This window comes from Tauraco erythrolophus, chromosome 12 (assembly GCF_009769465.1).
Source record: "Tauraco erythrolophus isolate bTauEry1 chromosome 12, bTauEry1.pri, whole genome shotgun sequence".
In the NCBI taxonomy this organism is placed as follows: domain Eukaryota; kingdom Metazoa; phylum Chordata; class Aves; order Musophagiformes; family Musophagidae; genus Tauraco; species Tauraco erythrolophus.
The window spans coordinates 879,108-896,993 of record NC_141476.1 but is presented as its reverse complement, the minus strand read 5'-3'; the positions used below and the strand labels follow the sequence as shown (position 1 = coordinate 896,993).

Sequence of the window (17,886 nt, the reverse complement as noted above, 5' to 3'; positions counted from 1 at the left end):
TGCACCAGAGCCCGGGGACAGCTGCCCTGAGGTCCCTCCCCAGCCACGCCAGCCGTGCCAGGCTGCAGGGACCACGGGGCGCTTCAGCGGGGAGAGAGGACGGGGGGTTACGCGTGTGGTGCCCAGGGAGTGTAACCTCTGCAAAGGGCAGCAGCCACCCTCTGCACACACCTCCGTGCAGAAGCGGAACCCGCCCGGCCGAGGGGTCTGTGCTCAGCTCCACACTGGCACAGCGCGTGCCAAAATGTTTCCCGCTTCATCCCATTACGGCCTCAAAACCCATAAAAATCAATGGAGCCTGCACAGACCCTGGGAATAACAAGCTGGGCTAACGCAGGAGGGTGGAAATATATATAGACATGTTTTTTAACAAAGAGACTTCAGTTTCAAGCTTTTGGGAGATTATATAAAAATTTTACTACTTGTTCTGTTTGTTTTTTACTGTACTTCTATGTAACATGCTATTTATTTCAGTTGCCCTGAGCGCTCACTTGTCAACAAGGAGAAATAAAAAGCAAAACAAAACCAGTGAGAACTGATATCCTTCCTCCATCCCCCCTGCAGCCACCCCAGCCCAGGAGGGCACCGCTGTACCCGCAGGGACAGGGCTGCAGCCCATGGCAGGCGATCGGACCCTGGCACAACGCTGGTGGACAGCAGTCAGAAAAACACATGTGCAGCAATAACGCATGCTATGGCACCTGCAAAAACCACAGTACAAACTGGTATGTTGCTGAGCATCACCTCCCAGCACCTCCCAGTAACAGGTTACATCCATACATGTGGTGAATCATTCATTTAAGGCCAGGTTCCCGGCATGCCAGCTCTGGCCCCGCTCCGCAGGCTTCGATTTGCACACGCAAAGAGCTGCAGGGGGATGCTTGTGTCTGCTAAAATGAGGCGCACTTGTGTTTGAGCGTAACACCTTACCCGGCCACGGTAAAGACAGAGGAGCCAGAACAAAAAAGAAACAGATATGGCTGTTTATTTTAATATGTATTCATATGTAAATGATATAATTTAAATATACATAAAAAAAAGTGAGTCACCTGTGCTGCCCATCACTACTTCAACAAAACCTTTGCTGAGTGATGCGAGAGGCTGCAGGTAATTCGGTGTGTGTGTGTGTGCGAGTGTGCACGCAGGCGCACGTCCAGCGGTGCCGGAGCGGGGCGTGTGTTCGTACACCCCCGCCGGGACTCACGCCGTTCCTCCCACACCCGGTACCTGCCGTGCAGCCACCAGCCCAGGCTCCAGGAATGCATCTGTGGGACCAAGTAATTCACCTGGGCAGGCAGCTTTCGCTCCGCAAAAAAGCCCGGCTACATTTATACAAACTTCCCTGCCTCGCTAATTACTCCCCATGTGCAGTGATGTGCTTACCCTCTCCATCCCGAAATTAGTAATTTGCCCTTTATTTAATTTCAGGTGGGATGCTGGGCGCAGGGTGCAGGATGCTTTTTCACCGACTGGTGGAAGTGGCTCTGCAGCTGTTTCCCACACCGCACCCAGTGCTGGCTCTGCGGGACGGAGCGCGGCAGCTCCGCGGAACCCGCGCCAAGCCGTGGGCAGTGCCTGCGAGAGTCGAGCAGACACAGCTCAAACCTCCCAGAGGCCCTGCCGACAGATCAAGCTATGGGATCATGATCTGCTCACTCTGTTTTATGTGCTGTTTTTTTGTGTGGTTTTTTTTTTTTTTAATAAAGCCTCAAATTAAATTTTCTCATGTATGACCACCGCTTTAAAAGTCAACATGAGTACAAGATAGCAGCGATTTTTCTAAAAAGCCCTGATGTTACATGTACAGCAATTTTCACTTATGCAAACTAAGTCCAAGTGAAGTAATTCTTTTTTCTTCTGATTATTCCTTATGCATCTAGAGATACTCAGCTGGCTTTTGAATCAGGCTCTCTCCACCAGGGGCAGGGATGGGGCTGTCCCCAGGTGACTCCAGCCCATCCCTGGCCACGGGGCTGGCAGCCAAGGGTGTCTTCGTAGGCATGAATGAAAACTAAACAAACAGAGGAATTAATGAGCAAATCAGAAAGCCAAGCTGTGATTTGTTGTCTGTAAGGGACATCAGCCAGCTCGTTAATTAATTGTCACTAAGTGCTAACAGGAGCCCAGCACGTTGCCGTCCGCTGCGAAAGGCTTTCCAGAGTGCAGGGGATGAGGAATGGCCGATCCGCCGTGAAACATGGAAACTGGGAGCTTGACCAGCAGCGACAGACCCTGGGGGGAGCCATGGGTGGGTGTCACACGCAGGCTCGAGCCCCTGGAACCCTCCCACCGGGGTCAGCTGCCCTTCGAGATCCCGTCACAGCCCCGGTCGGACTCCCCGGAACGTCAGAAGCTGCTGCAGGCGGTGGGGACGCAGCGCCCGAGAAGATGCAACTCTGCAGCCGGTCGCCCTCACTGCCTGTTCTCGGGCAGCAGCAACTGGAGCTGCAGCCCTCGGCGCGGGCACGGCATGGCACAGCTGCGGCATGGCACGGGCTCAAGGCCGGCACGTGCTGGGCAGAGTGGGAGCCCGACTGCAGCCGGCAGCGAGGGCTGCTCATGGGGTCCCGATGGGAGAGCAGCGCCGGCGCACAGAGAGCATCCCCAGAGAGAGGCTCACTTCTCTGGGAAACAGGGAAAATATGTTCCCCGGTGCCCTGTGTGACGACGGTCGTTAACCCAAGCAGGCGCTGGGCTCGGGCTGGGAGCCGCAATCGCAGCAACGCGACCGCCTGGCTATAAAAAGAGACATGATTCACATGTCGACCTTAAAAAAAAAAAAAAGGTTCTGTCTAACCACAGTCGAGCTGCTCACAGCGGTACCAGAGCACTTCCAGATCCCCCCAGTGATGAGATGGGGGGAGGAGGGTGCCAGCCTGGTGACAGACCCCCAGCTCATAAGCAGCCAAAACTCATCTGGGCACTGTGCTCCCTGGGGATGCCAACAGCCCCCAGCCCGGGGCAGCATTCCACATCTGGGGATCCCGACATGCCCACGTCTGCGTGGATCGATGGGGATCACAGTCTGGTTTAGGGGTGCCAGGGCCAGTGTGCTCATTGCCACCTCCTGCCCTGACGCCCCTCCGCCTCCTCTGCCCCACAGAAATGTACCTGTGCCCTCCCCTGCCCCACAGCTGGCCAAGAATCAAAAAAGATTTTTGTTGCCATCATTTCTAATGGAAAATTACTTACTAACAGAGATGCTTCGCTGGAATTTCATCACGTCACTTCATGTGTGACGTGATGCCTGACACGTGCGGCCGAGGGGTCACCCAGAACGAGATGAAGCAGAGACAGAGACCACGTGTGTTTAAATGCCCAGTGCAGCGCCCCAGCACTGCCCGGCTGCTGCCCTTCCCCAGGGACAGCACTGGGCAACCAAAGGTTTTGCCCAAAAGCCTTCCTCCGTGCACAGCCTCCCCCGTCTCATCGCTTCATCGCCTCACGCTGGATCAGATATTCCAAAGCAAGGGAGGCCAAGGAGAGAATCCAGGTGCCCTTCCTAAAGGTCAGACCAACGGCGATTAGAAACCTTCGGAATTTCAGGGCAGAGTGTGCAATTAGAATCAACGTGACATCTCAAACGAGGAACAGCCAGCAGGGCAGGGCTGGGCTGGCTCCGTGTCCAGCCCCGGGGCGGGGGGACGGGCTGCGGGCACCTTCGCCCCTGCGCGTGGGCGAGGATGGGCTCTGTCCCTCAGACACACGCACAAAAGTGCTCCACGGGAACGATCCCTCCCGCTGCCAGCGTCGAAACCCTCCTTTTGGCTTCATCTGCTTCCTGCAGAGACACTGCTCTGAGCACAAAGCCCCTCTGCATGCCCAGAGTGCTGCCCACCCGGCACACGGGCACAGCTGGCACCTCGACTCCCCCACCCAAACCAGTGCTTTTCCTATTCCATCATCCATCCTCCTTCTTACCCCGACAGCAACGTTAGTGGTGCCCGTGCCCCACGTCCTGCTCTGGGCATTACGTTGGGCATTCGCTCTGTGCCACCCCCGTTCCCTCTGCCCCTACACCTGCCTTCCTGCAGTTTCGACCAACGCAGAATGGCACACATTGATCCAAAATACTTTTTTTTTTGTCATAAGAGTTAGTTTTGTTTGCTGAATTTTGATTTAACACAAGCTATGTTGTATTTAATGCCACAATTTATCCAGCCGGTTTCCTCATCAGCATTTTAACGTGGTGCCATCGCTTTCGGCGGCTTCCGCTGCGCGGGGAGGGCGGGGGGAGCCGTACCCACGCACGGGGGCACATCTGCCTCTCTGCAGTTCCTCCTCTCCGGGAACGTGCCGCTGGAGCCCCTTCCCTCCAGGTAAACCGTTTCTGCTTCGTTTGCAGATTTTATTTATTTTTCCTGGGAAACAAATGAAGGGTTTGGATTTTTAGCCCTCTGCCTGATGCCTCAGTTAAAGAGGAACCTGCGTTCAACCCAGCCTTGCCCCTTGAGCCAGCCGCAGGAAACGGGAAAAATCTTCACGGCTTTAACACTCAACTGAAGCATTTCAGGCCTTTGGCGAAAGGGCCACTGTCACACTGGTGAATAAATACGCTTTTGCCACAGAAAATATGGCCTTCTTGTCCTGAAAAAATGCGAACCACCGAAACATAAAAAATTCAACCAGACATACGAGCTGGAAAGTCAATGAAAAAAGAAAGTCAGCATTAGTTGAAGAAAGCAAATTCTTTCTGTAAAAGCTTTCATTAACTGGGAAAATGAATTTTCCTCTGCGACAAAAGTTGAGAGGGAAAATTTTCAAATCACCCAATCCTACAGCAATTTTCAGAAAATTAAATCATTTTTCACCTTGTTCAGACTCTCAAGTTTCTACAAAACACAGCTGCTCTTCTGTTATTTCTGACACAGACCATCAAAAAAAGGCAGGAGGAATGGGACCATCGGTGTCGTTCCCGCTCAAACCCAGACCTTCGAGGAAAGCCGCGGCCAGGGTGGCACATCGCCCGGCGCCGCCGTTTGGCCCGGCCCTGGCAGGGAGCGCGCCGTGGCCGGGGTGGAGCAAATTCCATATTATCTCACCCAAAACATGACCACTCCTGGGGCCAAGAGCAATATTAGAATAACCCCGTTGTTCTTTTCAGCATATAAAGTAGATGCAAATGGAACATTTGCATTTTCCCCAAGTCAGCTGGCGCTGGAGCATTTCGCCCCCATTTCCCAGGATGTCTGACCCCCGATTCCCCACCAGCCACTTGTGGGCACATGGAAACGGGTTTCGATAACAGCTACGGGTGTCCCAGTCTGTGACGATTCCCTGTTTCCGAAGACATTCCTGCCTGACAAAGACGATCCGATAGAAACTCCCTGTCATCTGCCAAGCAAAGGGAAATCAGAAAACCCTCACTCCCCCAAAACTCCATGCAGACCCCTCAGCTGTTGCCTTTGGAGAGGGCCGAGCAGCGGGAGCCGGGGGGAAACACGTGCCCCATCAGTGGCGACCTCGTCGCTGCTGCTCCAGCGTTCCTGGGAATCGCCGCCTTTCGCACGGCTCCTGGGGACGCTCGGGAGGCAGGGGGGCAGGGGGACATTTGTGCTGTCTCTGTGATTATTTGGTTTTAAGTTTTGCCCTCCTGCCCCAGCCTGAGGGACAGCCCCGTGACTAAATTAATTTCCTCCTGAATGGATTTTCTGCCCAAAGCAGCTGTTCCCAAAGCTTTCCGGTTGTGACCCGCCGCACAGCCCGGCACCACGACCCCCCGCGCAGCCTGGCATCCAGCCTGGCATCGCCGCTTCTGAGCGCTGCCTTTGCTCCTCTTTGCTGTGACTTTTGTCCCCAGCCCGGCTGCTCCCCCGGCGCCCCTTGGCGCGGTGACGGAGGAGCGGAGCTGCCCGAGGGAGTGAGGGGACAGGACAGCGTGGTGAGGACACGGCGTTTCCTTCCGCGCTGTTGTTTTTTCCCTTACGTTATCCAATTTATGTGAATTTAGGGCTGGTGAGAGATGTGCAGCCAACAGCCCCGGAGGAGTCATTTCTGGCACCCCAGGGAGCCGCAGACGCCGGCGGCAGGGCCGTGCCCGGCAGCGCTCAGCCGTGGCCGGAGCTGGCCATGTGCAGGCAGGGCTGGCACAGCCCCCGCGGGTCCTGCCCTGGCACCCTGCTCCATCGGGACAGGAACCGGGCCATCAAATCCATGTTTTTCCTAAGCATCCGTATTTCCAGGGATGTCTGCTCCGTGCAGCCTCCACCTGTACCACCCCAGACACCCTGCTTGGGCTTGCCATGTGCACAAACAAAACCACCAGCCCTTGGCACGTTGGAGGGGTGACGCACCGATCGCCTGCGACAGAGCCCAAACCAGTCCTTAAACTCACAGGTCCGGGAGCGCGTCAGGGGAGGCGCCTACAACAGACATGCCAAGTGAGTACGAAACCTCCATCTTCAGCAAAGATAACCATTTTAGACTTTAAATGGGGACTTCAGCAGTAAGCGATGTAAAAAAGGGCTCTCAACAGGTTGTCAGCAAACCAGTTTGATTTATGGCTGTATTTATCGTGTCAGAGCTGTTCTGTCTCTCTTCCATCACATCAAGTAATTGCTTCATTATCTTACCGCCCCAATCACTGTGTAGGGTGGCTCGTCAGCTTATTGTCAACGGAAACGTAATTACCTGCAGCCACACCAGTTCACCCATTAGAGACGATACGGAATTACAACCTGCTCCATCCCTGCACACCAACACCATCCCAAGTCGCTGCCCAGCAGCAGCTCGGCTCCTTCGCCATCGCTCCCAGAGCTCTCCGAACGCTGCTGCTCCTCCAACGCCAGAGGCTGAGAGCCGATTTCCGACTCACTTCTCCGCCCCCCCCCGGACTCAGGCACCCGGATGCCCGAGCTGACCCTCAGAGGGGGGCAGTCCTGCTCCTGCAGAAGCTGGCGGAGCAGCTCCGCCGTGCAAAGTCCTTGGAGAAAGCTGCTGGCGATGGTGTAAAAATGAAAGGTGGGCACAGAGGCTCTCTAACGTGACAGGGCAAGTTTAAACTCAGATGTCACACCTGCTGAAGGACATCATGAGGCAAAACCAACAATCAGCACCTGCAGCTGCTACGGGACCAAACGGTGCCAGCCCCGTTTCAGCGCCACCGGCCGCGCCGACGCGGGGGGCTGCGCGGAGCAGGCGTGGGGACACGCAGCCCCCGGCGTGGGGCAGGGCTGCCGGCGGCTCTGGGTGCTGCTCATCAGGCACACGGGGTGCTGGGCACCTTCACCTGCCTCCATCCTCCGCCTTGGGAAGGAGAAAGGGAAAAAGAGGCCGTCGTTATTCCAGCGTTTGAAACGACTCCCCGGGTTTGCTGGGTCGGGAGCTCGGCAGGTACAGGATGGATGTGCACAACCCCCCACCAGTTTTGCAGCAATTATCACCCGATTCATTTTTCTTTTGGAGTAATTACTCCTAATGGTTGGATTAGTTTCGTTCTCCCTCATTTCACTGCTGAGCAGAACGAGCCAGACCCCGGTTGGGAAAAGTCAGAGTAACCCAGTTCGCCCTTAATGGAATTAACTGGAGTTTGTTCCACTTGGGAAACACACCAAAACACCGCTACTTCCCAGTGCTTTAGCTGGATTTTCATACACATTAGTACACATCCCTCCTGCTCTCCGATGCCCCCGTGCACCCACTTGTACCCTCCTTGGGGATTTATTTACCACCCCCCAGGGTGGTAACCCCTTCGCAGTTATTCAGCGCTGATCTTGACTATCAATTTCTTCCTACAGTCTGAAAATTTGATTTCACTTAAAACCTTCTTGCTGTTCTTTGTTTTGTAGTTGAGCTTTCCTCACATACCTGCCTTCATGCAATTTTGTGCAAAGAATTTTCCTCGTTAGCAGCGCTGCCACTGACACGCTATCATCTGCTGCAAGTTTCAACTTCCAAAATCACCGGCGATAAAACCGTGGCACAATGAAGGATGCAGAGATTTTCCCAGGAAGACTCAAATCTGCAGCTTATCTCAAGAGAGGCCCTAAAAAGAGAGATTTCAAACCCAGCACCGCCCAGGCACCGCAGGCACCAGCTGCACGGCCACGCTGCCCATGCAAGGGCAGCCTTAAATGCCAAAATCAATATAAAAAAAATAAACACCCAAGGCTTGTACTTGCAGAGAAGGAAGTAGATGCACATAGGAAATAAACATCCTGGGTTTTATTTTGACTGAGAACAGCTCTTTGGGGAAAGCCCGGCAGGTCGCTCCGTGGTTCGCTGCAAACGACAACAGAAGGGTTTAAATTCCAAACATTTGCAAGAGTTTCCAGCCTTGCTGGGAAGGGGAACGTGTCTGCCCGGGCTGGCAGGAGGGAACCCTTCGACACGCGCACCGGAGCGGGGCCGAGCTCCGGCTTTCTGCTTGGAGAGAGAAGGATGTGATGGCGTGACGCAGGGAAGGCAGTCGTTTCCAGAGCTTACGGCTTCTTCAGAGCACAGCTTCATGGCAACGCTGCTTCTTGCCTTCCTCAGGCGTCAGGGCACGTATTCTACCAAGTATTTTACGAGGTGCTTTCTAGTCCGTACATACTTAATCAATTAGACTATTTCTCCTTATTTGAAATACATTTTCAGCCACATCAGCAGTTACTGTCATTCCGAACAAATTTAACTCTGCCAGTGGCACCTGGTTCCAGAGCCACACAAGATGTATCTGCTCTTCATATGATCATTTACTGCCCGTGGGCTGTAGGAAAAAGGTGAGCTCCAGGGTAGCCCAGCGCGGCACGGCGCAGCCCTCCCTGCCACCCCGGCACAGTGGGCACCCGCGCGGCACAGCCCAGCCCTCCCTGCCACCCCGGCACAGTGGGCACCCGCATGGCACAGCCCAGCCCTCCCTGCCACCCCGGCACAGCGGGCACCCGTGTGGCACAGCCCAGCCCTCCCTGCCGCCCCGGCACAGCGGGCACCCGCATGGCACAGTCCAGCCCTCCCTGCCGCCCCGGCACAGCGGGCACCCGCATGGCACAGTCCAGCCCTCCCTGCCACCCCAGCACAGTGGGCACCCGTGTGGCAGCTCCCAGATGGCCATTTCCAGGCTGACCTTTAGGACACTGGCCATCGCACAGCGGACCCGCTGCCCAGGGCTCCCATCCTCACCGCCCCAGGAAGGGCTGACTGTGCTCTAACCCATACAGTTTCCGACGCGGGGGGCGGTTTGTGACCCCTCACCGTGGCTCAGTCACCTCCCCTATGCACAACGGGGGCACCCTGAGCAAAACAGAGGCATTTATTCAGTATTAGAGAATATTCACAGCCCTCTCTATAGCTACATCTCATGTTTTCTATCCTAATAGCACTGGCAGAGTTTTCCGAAGCTATTTTCTGCGTATGACAGCAGACATCATTCCCACATTAAAGAAAACGAAGTGCTGCTCACTCAAGTATCATTAAAACACAACAATAAAACCCTCCGAGGGACACTGAGCAGCTGATGTAAAACGATCTACATGAATGTCATTGACCGTTACGCACGCAAACGTTTTTATTCTTCCCCGGCTAACTGCACAAAGTTTAAATCTGTCTTGTATTAATTGCTGTGATTAAAAGGCAGACCTAAAAGCAGAAGTCAGTAATTACTATCTTTCCAAAGGTTTACTTTTAGTAAAAAACAACAAACAAAATCCTGTTTTTCCTTGGCATCTACTTACCTCAGTGGGTTCTTACAGTTTACGTTCACCACAGATTTAGTCTGTTGTAAACAAAATATTGCTGGGAACCGTGCTTTGAGAAGCATTTTTGAAAGCAAAACGTCCAGTCCCAACTACAGCTATAGTCTGAAGTCAAAAGAAACACCACCCTCAATCTTAAACAGATTTTGTGACTTCTTTGCAAAGCTGCCGATGAAAGGCTACGGCCAAAGCTTCAGGGCTCAGTAATCCCAGAATGGTTTGGGTTGGAAGGGACCTGAAAGATCATCCAGTTCCAACCCCCCTGCCATGGGCAGGGACACCCTCCACTACACCAGGTTGCCCAAAGCCTCATCCAAGAGGACAAGAACATCTTTGAGTGTTTCGCATGGTATGGATTTCGCTTACAAGCTGCATTTTTAAAAACCTACCCTGTGGTTCAACTCCATCATCTTCTAAGAAATATAAGACTTTTTAATGCTAGTCTTTATTTTAAAGCTAGAATACTTGATGTACGACGACCATCCAATATCTTTCAAATTGAATGACTTCAAGGTGAAATAATGACACATACTAACGCGTGAATTTACACGGATGCATTGGAAAAAAGCCACATTCCTGCAGAACAGGCGGCTGCCCCGTCTCTCAGCTCCCCCCACGCCTCCCCCTCCCCAAGCCAGCAAACCAGCGTGTTGGCACCTGCCCGACCCGAAGCAAAACGCTCTCCCACCATCGCTTCCACGAGGGCCGGAGGAGTTTGCGAGCAGGAACGGTGGCCACACGCAGACCCACGTCCCTCCGACGCCCAGACCCACCAGTCCTGCCCCGGGGCAGCTCCAGGCTCCAGCAGGACGTGGCACCTTCTGCCCAACCTTAAACCGAACGGGCCCACGGTGCTGTACACAGGACACATCGGCACACCAGTCGGGGTATTGCAGGGCAGTCTGAATGACAGTTATGCAAAAATTCAGCCATTTATTAAGTACCCAGATACACTGAAAAGCGGAGAAAATAAGTATGTCTCAGCATTAAGCTTCTGCAGAGCCTTCGGCCTCCCGCCACCGCAGCACTAGCTCTTCTTCCGCTTACTCTTGGGAAGCTGTTGATCATTTTCTGGCATTCGGGGCCGACGTGACTTTCTTTTGTTCACTCTCAGACCCAGAACACTGCTGCTGGAAAAACAAAAAAAAAAGAAAAAGGAAAATATGGTTTTGAAGATGGTCTAAACACGGCAGACACCGAGGGCTGCATGAGAGCGCTGTGAGCAGCACGGGGGCACGCACGGCTGGTTTGAAGGAGACACCAGCACCCGCGACCATCCCGCTCGCCCCGTGCGTGATGGCCAGGCAGTCGCGGTGCCAGTGCTCCCATCACCGGGGACTGGCCCGGCCCAGCGAGGAGCAGCAGGGACCTTTCATGTTCCTTGTCCTTAAACGAGGAGAGCTCCTGACGAAACCTGGATGACGCCGTTATATCGGAGCAGGTCGGCGTGAAACAGCTGCCCGCAGCGGCACAGCCGCGCAGGCGAAGGACGAGCGGCCGTGGTCACGGCTGCCCAAGAAGGCAACGCCGGGGACTCCCATCGGAAACAGGCTGCCTTTGCCAGGCGTGTTTCTCATTTATGGACAAAGAATTCTCCACTGGAAACTCAAAGAAGTGTTTTCTTTTTAGTCATAGAGTTAATTTTGAAGAAAGAAGTTAAACTAGCCATATTTAAATTAAGCAACTAATTTCCATCATTCAGCCTCAGAGCTTAAAATTCCACATAGTGTTGACATGAAAGATGTCACCCATCCATCAATAGCTATTACTAATTAAACATTCCTTATAAATGCACTCTTTTCTTTTTACCATTTCCCAGGATTAATCCACCCTGCAAGGAATATTCATTTGGCTTAAACTGGGAATTCACAGCTGAAAATAACAACAGAAAACTCTCAAATGCCAAAGCCCGTGTCCCTGTTGGTTGCCCAAGATGTACACTGGAAGAGCTCGACGGGAACAACTCGTGCTTCAGAGCTCGGTTCAGCACCACGATGGCAACAGAGCTCCTGCATCTGAGACCAGCAACCATGTCAGGAGGATGGGAGCAAATCCCAGCGCCAGGACATCTGGTCTGCACCTCTGGAGACCACACTACGATTAAATGCACGTTCCTGCAGAGCACAGAAGGAAGAGATGACGCATAGACATGCCCCACCTGATCCCCCCCAACCCTCAGCGCTGCAAATCTCACAAGGGTGACTGCTGCAACGCACGGAGCCCGTGGGCGAAGGCCTTTCCCTCCAGCTCGCTCCACTCCCTGATTTCAATCCCCTGCATTCATTCAGTGGAGAGGATCACTCATTTTTTACTTAGAAGCAGCTAAGGTTTTAAAAGTTAATGAAATTAGACATTAACAAAACCTCTTTACATCCGCCAGCTTTCTCTCTGCTGCAGTTCACAATTGTGCATCGTTCTAATTCGATGCAGACGTTAAGGCTGAGCCCTGCGAGCTCCCCCAGCAGTGCTGCTCTGCCAAAGCAGTCCCACGCCCACCCAAAGCGCCCCGGCTAACCGACGGAAGTATTCCTAAACGTATACACAGATGTTTTAAGAGTGCCATGGCACAAATTACTTTTTTCCTTTAAATTAAGCTCCAAAGTAGCTATCTTCAACCAAACCTCATGGAGCTGTTGCTCTTTGTATCCATCGTCCCCAGCTCTTGTACACGGCTGTACCTGCCGTTCCAGGTCAAGGAGAACTTGCCCATCCCCATGCAGCTCTGCGGTGGCAGGGCAGAGCAAAGGACAACTGCCCTTGGTGGCGGGGTGGGTACGAGCCTCTGATGAACAACACCAGAGCAGCTCTTCAAGGACAGGGCGAGACAAAGAAGCGACACACTAACTCTTCTCCAGAGCACGTGGCTTTGGCCGGCGAGGAACCAAGGATCCCGAGCTGGATGGACGACTTGTCCGAAGCAGCGTATCGCCTGCTCATCACCTCTGCTCCTCCCACCCCAGCGTGAGTATGGCACACTGGTTTCCCCCATCACTCCCTCGTCCTCCAAAGGAGGCTAGAAAAGAAAAACAACCAGAGGGATGAGAGATCAACGCCTACATCGACCCATTCAACAAAGACCCAGCAGCCCTTTTCCCACCATCGCATGTACGGGATTTATGAAGACAGTGGACAAACCACTGGAAGCCCAGTAATTTAACAAAGCCCAGTTGTGTTCCCAAAGTCTGCCCGGTATTATTTTTACTATAGCTACAAGGAAAACAAATGACTGCACCTGCAAAACTTTAGAGAGAAAAATATTTTCTTATTCATCTGACACCTCTGTGGGTTTGTCTCGACCTGGACTTTGGCGTGCCAGACGTCAGCTAACACCTTCAGACCAGAACACACATATCCTGAAAGTCTGGGAAAAACAAGTAGTACTGCCAGTCCCAACTACTCTAGAAAGCATAATATAGACCCCAAAATGACATAGAAAATTAAGTTTTTCTTTCCCCAAATCAATCTCCAGCTAGTTTTCTCGATACATTCTCCACTCCAGAAGTGAGGGATGGTCACCCTCACTCAGGGGACACACTCCTCTCCCTGCCACAGCTCCCTGCCTCGGCTGGCATCTCCTCCGCTGCTCCCTGCGGAGCAGAGGGCCCTTCCCAGGGAGCAGGAGTTTTTGTGACTTGACTCCCTCTCCTGAAGTGTAGATGGTACAAGAGAAAAAACAAAATTCACTAAAAAGTCTCTTTTGATTACAAACATGTAATCATGTTCACAAATACATGATAGGGAGACTTGCATTTCTCCCCAGAACATCACGAAGCAGAGATACTGTCGTCTGCAGACACAAAAACGAGTTAAACAAGCAATTGCTGCCTGGAGGTTTTGTTTAATAAGGCAATTTCTGAACGCAGGGTCCGTGTCAGTGTAATACTAAATGCTTATCAGGCCATGAACCTGCAAAGTTGTTGGCATTTGTGTAATCCTGTATGCCAGCACCACCTGAAGTCACGGGAGCTATTCGGATATCCAACTGTTTGCAGGAGCAGGAGAGATGGGATTCAAAATTTCACGCCTCACCTAGTAGCACCTACCTGCACAAAGATGCTTGTGCAGAATCAGGAACTTAATTTATATTTGAAGGATTAAAACCCTACTTTGCTTCTGAACTTGAACTTCAAACCACTTGTCTGCCAGTAATTCTATAAACAAAAAATAAGTCACCAACAGCACAGACTAATGAATAACTGTGGCTCATGGGGAAAAAAGGCAATGGTTTGGGTACACCTGTTCAACTCGGGGAATGGGAGGCAGAGACCATAGAAACGAAAGATTCGGTTGAAATTTGGTTTGCGGAGCCGGGCAGCGCGGCGGTAACGGCATTCCGAAAGCAGCGAGTCGGCTGGCAGCCACGGATCGGGGGTCCTTCTAAACCGAGCCCGGTCAATACACAGTGCCTCCCCAACGTGGGGCTGCCGCTTCAACTGTCTCCAGGAAATTAAGAGTTAAAAGTGATCTTGACTGAGTTAGGCAAAGCAAAAGGACGTTGCCCATTTTAATGACTCCAACTACAGCAGAGCAAAGCAGCATTTAACTCCAGACCGTCTTAGAGCGGCGGGTTTGAAAAGCACATGGAAAAAGCGTCTCTCACTGCCTGAAAAGACACTCTGGACTAGGACAAAAATGAAGGTGTTCCGATCTTTGACAGGCTTTCCATGCCCAAGAGTTTGCTTTTTAACAACTGAGGCAGTATTCTGAAGTCTTCACGGCGTGGTTAAGCATTTCAGAAGGTCTGAGCACCTACAAGCAGAGGAAGGTGCTGGGTGATGCTCGGTACCTGCCGTGGAGACTCCGACACCGCACAGCGAGTGCCCAGACCCAACCGGGATGCCCGTGCGTAGGGGAAGGCACCAGGACAGCGTGCCCGGCAACTGGGAGCTCCCGGGAGCCCACGGCCCCCCCAGCACACCTCCTCGCGCGGCACGGACAGGGGGCTGATCGCTTCGGGGGGTTTAAGGGAGATTCAAATTTGGTTTACGTCCGTTTTAATTAGGGTAAGAACATTTTTGTACTCCTAGGCTTTGATCCACTGGTCGCACGGCACAGTGCCACCAACGTTAAAAACGCAAAGCAAACATACTTGATCTACAGAAATGTGCAAATCTACTTGGTAGTAAGTACCAGTACTTACTAAGTACTTAGGACTTGGGTAAGTCAGATCCCTTCCCGTATCTTATGGTGCACTTCGTAATAACAAGGTTACTACTATTATTTTGTCCACAAAACAAAGTCATATAGAAAATATATCCACCGGCCACCATTTCTGGAATTTCACTAAAAGCTCTACGGAAAAGTTGCAACTGTATTTAGGAGCATAACTGGGCTATGACTGAATGGCAGAGTCACTAGAAAAGCCTTTCGTCAAACCCCACATTAATTTTCAGGCATCCAGATCTGATAGTGGCCGAGGAACTGCCCCAAACCCGCAGTTAGCTGACATCACCAACGACCTACGTGACATCACCAACGACCTACGTGACATCACCAACGACCTACGTGACATCCGCATCGCGGAACCCTGAGACTTTCAGTAAGGGCTCACCAAGAGGTTACTGAGAGCCTGACATGCTGCCTCAGTTTCATCCATACAGGGTAATACGAACTTGTGTCATCCCAGTAGGATCCACAGCAGGTGGATTTGTTACTTAACAGAGGATGAAAAAAGCAAGAAAAAAATTCCTTTTGAAAGCTCAGAGAACATTGAAATTGTGCTTAAGTTTCAGGAAAGGTATGAAGTTTTGCTAAAAATATTCTCCCAACTGCCACAAAAATATCCCTACACTGCTCCATTTGTGCACTTCTACAAATAAATAGCAAGGATGTCACATACAAAAACTTGGGTTTATTTTTGAGCACTAACTTCTAATCTCTTTGTGTCAAAACAAGACAATTAGTAGAAATGAAAGGAGACTCTAGGGAATTTGTGCAATGTCTCCATGTTCATTAAAAGCTTCAAAAAAATAGACAATTTATTCTAAATGCAGAATATGAACGTTTATTGCTTCTTTATTAGATCTGTCATGTAAATTAAAAAGCTCAACAAAACACCATTCCTGCTGAAAAAGGCACAACATCCTGGTCCAGGACTTCATCTGTCACACCAGTCTCCCACCATCTGCTAAGGCACAACTGCACCCGGAGAAGCTGCCGTGGTCAGACCAACGTCAGCTCAACACCTCGACGGACGAGGCTTCGTTCAGAAACCAAAGCTACAGATTTCCACCGAGACCCAACCGTTCCATCCCACTTTGGCCATTTTTACCATCTCCTTCGGGAAAACAAAGCATCAGCATGAATTTCTTTGTACAACACTGTGCACAGCCAGACCCAAATTTTAAATATTATCACTATATAACAGAAGGGCATTTTTGGTTTTAAGAAATAAGATGTTAAGATTTTAAAAAGAAGCAAGTGCTCTTCTCTCTTTGAACAGAAGTAAAACAAAACAGACGGTGCAATTCCAGCATGCTCAGCTTGACAGAGATGTAGGTAAGGCTGACAAGAACATAACTTTAAATACAATATAAGATCAGATTATCCTAATTTTCCACAAAAGTAAGTTCCTTCATTATTTTTTTCTTTTTAAAAATGTATATCCATGCTCAAATACACTTTAAAACACCGATTTTCAACTAGTCGTCTGTGGATCCTTGGATCACCCAGATATTATTTTCCAAGGATCCAAAGACACTGAGCAAATTGTATCTCCCACAACTGTGGAGATTCTCCAAGCTCCTGACTTTTCAGAGGCATTTCTCTCTCCTGCAGAAAACACACAGGATTCCACAAACTGGAAATTGCTGACCTATATCAGTCCCAAGGGCTTTTCCACCCGTACATCCTACTTACTTGTCAGAGGACTCTGAACATGTCTCGGGCCCCTGCAGATCTCTCAAAATGTCTGAACAGGAGCTGAAAGGGAAAATCAAACAGATGTAAATTATTTTAGCAACACCTACAGCAAAGCAGGGCTCTGCTTCGCAAGGGCAGCAGAATCCGCAGATGAGACCGTCTCCTCGCAGCACCGGCGACGAGAAGTAGTTTCAACTAACGAGAAATAATTTCAACCAACAGCACAGTCCAGAAAGTTCTGGCTCTGCATCCCACCATTTTCAGAGTTATTACTGGGTCTCGTTTTCATTATTTAACACACAAGACAATTCTTTTTCTTCATACCTGCTTGTTGGTTTACCTACAACAGCTTTATACTCACAGACACCAGACAATTTCTCTGGAGAGGATTTGCAAGATACTTTGGTGGGTAAAGTACAACATTTCAAAGAGTAAAGGTGCTTTCAGCTTCAAAGCTCAGGGCTTAGGTGTAAGCTTACATTTTGATCATAACAAGAAACAGTAAAAATTCATCAACATCAAAGAAAAAACCTCAATATTGAAACTGTTAGCGACAAAACTGCCAGCACATCCAGATAAAAGCCAAGAGACACGTGCTTTGCCAGCCTCAAAGTAACTCATCACACGAACAGAAGTGGCTCGTTTTGAGCTGCTCGAAGCACGTTCTCCTTCTCAAACCAAGTTCTCCTTCTCAAACCCACCTTCTGGGGAAAAGGCACAGCCTGGAAAAGAGACAAGAGCACATGCGACAGTCACCGCAGCCTGCAGCTGCCACCTGCCTCTGAAGCAAAATGTTTTGGCTCTGTGGTTCGATCACACATTCTGAAAAGAACACAACTGACCGTTGAAAGATGTATTTCATAAAGCTACTTATTTCTTAATTAAAATAATTAATTTTAAACTTTAATGGGTGCTTTTCTTAGACAAAGGAAGAAAAGCATCTCGGTGCCTTGGATACTGCAAATGGAGGTGAGGACTGAATCAAGCCAGGTGCGTGACAACTTTTTTCTTAACCTACTTGAAAAGATTATTTAGTTTTTCATCTTCACACATAAATATACATTCTAACAGGACAAGGAAAAGAAACTATTTATTTTCTAAGTCAGTATTCACACATTTACAATACAGAACACATCAGGTCAAACTCAGTACCAGTGCTGGACAGGTGAGAAGCTTCAACATAAAGGATTTAAGATGGTAAATCTAAATAAATAAATAAATAAATAAGGACAACTTTACATCACAAGTTTTATGGCAATAAGCTTAACTCTACCAACCTGGCTCCCGCTGCAGCAATGAGTGGTTCACCTGTGCTCCCAAAGGAACCTGCCCAACGGAGCTCCTCGAGGTG

The 17,886-nt window shown here is 50.7% G+C and overlaps 1 protein-coding gene across 1 annotated transcript in view; it reads right to left on the bottom strand.

Annotated features, from left to right (window-relative positions):
* Positions 1-10,606: 10,606 nt before the first annotated feature.
* The window catches only part of RAD18 (RAD18 E3 ubiquitin protein ligase), a 49,627-nt gene continuing 42,347 nt past the window's right edge, over positions 10,607-17,886 (bottom strand). Inside the window, exons 12-13 of the mRNA XM_086619023.1 lie at positions 16,533-16,595; positions 10,607-10,804 (exon numbers count right to left, since the gene is read on the bottom strand). Coding sequence (XP_086475149.1) covers positions 10,702-10,804; positions 16,533-16,595 — 166 coding nt within the window. The 3' untranslated portion in view covers positions 10,607-10,701. The remainder of the gene's footprint in view (positions 10,805-16,532; positions 16,596-17,886) is intronic.